At 38.7% G+C, this 4,834-nt stretch overlaps 1 protein-coding gene across 3 annotated transcripts in view; it reads right to left on the bottom strand.

Annotated features, from left to right (window-relative positions):
• Window positions 1-4,834, bottom strand: part of LOC106879785 (sodium/hydrogen exchanger 1) — a 46,066-nt gene that overhangs the window by 19,058 nt on the left and 22,174 nt on the right. For all 3 annotated transcript variants that reach the window (XM_052974686.1, XM_052974687.1, XM_052974688.1), the window contains 3 exons: window positions 4,380-4,445; window positions 2,199-2,305; window positions 431-484 (listed from right to left, as the gene is read on the bottom strand). In XM_052974686.1, coding sequence (XP_052830646.1) covers window positions 431-484; window positions 2,199-2,305; window positions 4,380-4,445 — 227 coding nt within the window. The remainder of the gene's footprint in view (window positions 1-430; window positions 485-2,198; window positions 2,306-4,379; window positions 4,446-4,834) is intronic.

Here is a 4,834-nt window from a genome sequence, read left to right as displayed (position 1 = left end):
ATGGTGATGATGATGATGATGATGATGATGATGAGGATGATGATGATGATCGTGATGAGGATGATGATGATGATGAGGATGATGATGAGGACGAGGTGGGGGAGGAGGAGCAGAAAGTGGGGGAAGATGATGAGGAAGAGGCAGATGAGGAGTGAGAGGAAGATGATAATGTTGATGATGGTGGTGGTTGAGGCAATGATGATGATGATGATGATGATGGTTATGATAATAAATGATTATAAAGATGAAGATGATAATGATAACTTAAATACTTTTTTTTTACTGTTGGAAACCATTAAAAGTAGAATAAATATTTTTTTAAATTGAAGAGGGGGGAAAAAACAAAAAAAAACATGAAAAAAGGATGGGGTGGGGAGTACACAGGTGTAATTAAACAAAAAAAAAAAGATGAAATTAATTATAAACTTACTTGTAATCAGGAATACCTGCAGCACCTGACATTTCTAAATGTTGGAAATGGTCTCTGTGAAAAGAACGGATCAGAAATATATTTAAGGGTTTGATTACATAAAGAAGGATATTTTTTTTTTTATTTTAGATAAAAGAAAGCAAAAAAAAACAAAAAACAACCCCGCTCCACTAAACAAAACAACAAAAAGCAAAAACAGAATTAAAGAATTTCAGTGATGAACTTGCCTGACAAACGATTTGATCTCAGACACACATCTGTCATTTGTCGGCTAGTTACAGGAACCTAGCCCGACAAGCTAGGTTCCTCTAAGAAGCCTAACAAAATTTTCAAGTTCCATGGTGTTAAGATGCCATGTAAAAGGCACTTGCAGCAGTGACCCCGTTAAAAGCACCCAACCCATGCCAGCATGGAAAACGGACGTTAAAGGTGATGATGATGATGATGATGATGATGATGACATGGTAGTCTGCTTTTGGCTTCCATCTACCAAATCCACTCACAAGGCTTTGGTTGGTCTGAGCCCATGGCCGAAGATACTTGCTGAAGGTGTCACACAGTGGGATTGAACCCAGAAGCATTGAGGTTGGACACCCCACAGTATATTTGAAAGAATACAAGAGCAGGATGGTCATGGCTGGAATGCCTTCGATTAGCAGAAGCCTTAATTAGATAACTCGGGGTTAAACAACAGCAGATTATAATTCGACACATTGCCACAAGTGTTGTTGTGTAACCTTGTGATCAAACACATTCTAGCCATAAACATCACCCGCTTGACAACCAGTGTTGGTTTGTTTATGTCCTTGTAAACTAGCGGCTTGGTAGAAAAAAAAAAAGAAGACGGACAAAACAAGTACTAGATATTATAAATAAACCCTGGAGTCAATTTGGTCAACAAAACTCACGCATACATAGACTTCAATGCAGGGGACATCACTCTTTACATGTCCATCACTTCACCAGATAAGCAAGACAAATCTACCGTAAATAGCTGACCAGCCTGAATTAGAAACGGCAATTCTTATTATTATTAAGGCTGTGAGTTGGCCTAGCACGCTGGGTGAAATGCTTAATGGTATTTCACCCGTGACTACATTCTGAATTCAAATTCTGCCGAGGTCGATAAATTGAGTACCATATATATATACGATGGGCTTCTTTCAGTTTTTCATCTACCAAATCCACTCACAAGGCTTTGGTCAGCTCGAGGCTATAGTAGAAGACACTTGCCCAAGGTGCCACGCAGTAGGACTGAACCCAGAACCATGTGGTTGGAAAGCAAGCTTCTTACCACACAGCCATGCCTATGCCTATAGATACAACAACAAAAAACTGCCCAATGTGCGGACCATCTGTACAGGAGGAACTAAGACTAAGAAAAGACATCATGATAATTATCGATTTAATATTACCACCACCACCACCACCACCATCATCATCATCATGATGATCATCATCATCATTTGAGTGGAGGAGGATAGTCGTTCACATCATCTCCAGTGTTTCACTGGTACTCAATTTATTGACCTCGGCGGAATTTGACTAAAGGCAGTGCTCCAGCATGGCCGCAGTCAAATGACTGAAACAAATGAAAGAATAAAAGGGTCGAAACTGCAGTGTACTCCAGCGGAGTGTTTTTATTAGTGGTTCTGGTGGTAGGCAGCCAGGCTGCCGACCACACCTCCTCCTTTTGCATCTGCGCTTGGGACCGACAGTCCAATTGAGTGAAAAAGGAATGAATCAGGCAGACAAAGAAATTTAATACCTCAGCATGATTTCTTGGTAAATCTGAGTAATCTCAGCATCAGCTTTTGTCGGTGCCCGTTGAAGCCATTTCTTGAAGTAATGGTCGTCGTAATATTCCAGTAATTCCTGAAAATAGTGCAAAGATATTCACATATCGGCAGAGGATGGAGATTACGACCAAGTCATGAGAACTTTCATATATTGATTTCAAATTTTGGCACAAGGCCAGGAAGTTTGGAGGAGGGGGTAAATTGATTACATCAACCCTGAAAGGTGGGAAACCAAATAAAACAATTCTCAGACTAAAATAATTATAAGGACTGAAGTGATTGACAAAACATTTGGACGAACTGGACGATAGCCATGCTGAAACTGGCCAAGGAATATTATCTATAAGGTATCTATAAGAAAACTAAAATGTATCCGCAAGAGAGGCTGTGTGGTAAGTAGCTTGCTTACAAACCACATGGTTCCGGATTCATTCCAACTGCGTGGCACCTTAGGTGAGTGTCTTCTACTAGAGCTTCGGGCCGACCAAAGCTTTGTGAGTGGATTTGGTAGACGGAAACTGAAAGAAGCCCGTCGTATATATGTATATATATATATATATATATATATATATATATATATATATATATATATATATATATATATATATATATATATATATGTATGTGTGTGTGTGTATATTTGTGTGTCTGTGTTTGTCCCCCCCAACATCACTTGACAACCGATGCTGGTGTGTTTAGGTCCCCGTAACCTAGCGGTTCGGCAAAAGACACCGATAGAATAAGTACTAGGCTTACAAAGAATAAGTCATAGGGTCGATTTGATTCGACTAAAGGCGGTGCTCCAGCACGGCCGCAGTCAAATGACTGAAACAAGTAAAAGAGTAAAAAGAGTAAAGGAATACACGTTTCACTTGACGGAGTAATCTGAATGCTAAATTTTAATAAAAGCATGAGTTCTCTCCCTTGTTTATGGACGCTTATAAACGACATCGAGACATTATTTTGATTGTTCTCAAAGCGGCGAGCTGTCAGAAGCGTTAGCACGCCGGGCGAAATGCTTAGCGGTATTTCGTCTGCCGCTACGTTCTGAGTTCAAATTCCGCCGAGGTCGACTTTGCCTTTCATCCTTTCGGGGTCGATTAAATAAGTACCAGTTACGCACTGGAGTTGATGTAATCGACTTAATCCCTTTGTCTGTCCTTGTTTGTCCCCTCTATGTTTAGCCCCTTGTGGGCAATAACGAAATAGGTATTTCGTCTGCCGCTACGTTCTGAGTTCAAATTATGTCGAGGTCGACTTTGCCTCTCATCTTCCCGGGGGTCAATAAATGAATCGACTTACCACCTCCTCTCCAGAAATTGCTGGCCTTGTGTCAAAATTTGAAATGAGTTTTCTCCGTAAGAACCACATTTCCCAGCCCCCCTCCCCCCCAAGCACCTTATCATTTCTGATGTTACAGACCATGCCTCACTTCTGTACGTTAACACAAGGTAGACATAGCAGTTCAATATATGGATCTTAGTCTTGATTATCAAAGAACTGAATGGTTCAGTATTAAGCCTTTTGTTGCCATATTTATTTTGAGATGTTCTGTGTTTCTTTCAATCAATTCTAAATATAACAAAGAATTTAGTAAAATAACTTAGTTACTATTAAGCTAGTGTTAGGAATATAAATTCTGAATAAGGTTTGGTGGAAGATTTTAATTTGGAACTTATGAAAACAAGACATTTATATCAAAGAGCCAGAGCTGGTTTCAGCCAGGTTGGTATCGAAAGGCTTAAGAATTGTTTCTCTATTATATATTTTAACCCATTTATTACCATATATTTCTGTTGATATTCTCTGTCTTTTTCAATTAATTTTAAATATAACAAAAAATTTAGTAAAATAACTTAGTTATCATTAAGCTAGTGTAAGGAACATAAATTGTGACTAAGGTTTGGTGGAAGATTTTAATTCAAAATTTATGAAAACATGACATTTGTACCACAGAGTCAGAGGCAATTTCAGGTGGGTTGGTATCAAAAGGGTTAAGACACTCTATTCCATCCTCAAGAATAGAGTATTAGAAGATTAGAAAAGGGAGATGAAGAATTCTGGTAATAGACAAGTGGTTTAAAGAGAAATAGTACAGTTTGTAGCTGAGTCAGAGTTAAGGAATTAAGAGACATTTTTCTTTTACTTACCTTCAAATAGTATTTGCCATGAAAGCCAATTATATCTTCCATTCCAGCCATTAAATGGTCTGACACCTGTAGAAATATGAACAAATCAGGAATAAGTTAACATGTAACACCTGGAAATATTTAATCTGCTGGGAATAAATAAAGAATATTACAATTTTCTCTATATTAAAAGGAGATGGGGTCATTATCATGGGATACAAAACTAATATTTGAATTTTAATAGGCACTGAAATATATACAGTTCACTCTATAAAGTGGTTGGCATTAGGAAGGGCATCCTGCCATAGAAACCATGCTAAAGCAGATCTTGCTGGTGCCATGTGAAAAGCATCCAGTCTATCTGTAAAGTGGTTGGTGTTAGGAAGGGCATCCAGCTGTAGAAACCATGGCAAAACAGACCTTGCACCAGGTCCACTCTGTAAAGTGAATGGTGTTAGGAAGGGCATCCAGCTGTG

This window comes from Octopus bimaculoides, chromosome 19, assembly GCF_001194135.2.
Source record: "Octopus bimaculoides isolate UCB-OBI-ISO-001 chromosome 19, ASM119413v2, whole genome shotgun sequence".
NCBI lineage: Eukaryota > Metazoa > Mollusca > Cephalopoda > Octopoda > Octopodidae > Octopus > Octopus bimaculoides.
The sequence above is the reverse complement of the archived record's forward strand: the minus strand, read 5'-3'. Positions and strand labels throughout refer to the sequence as shown.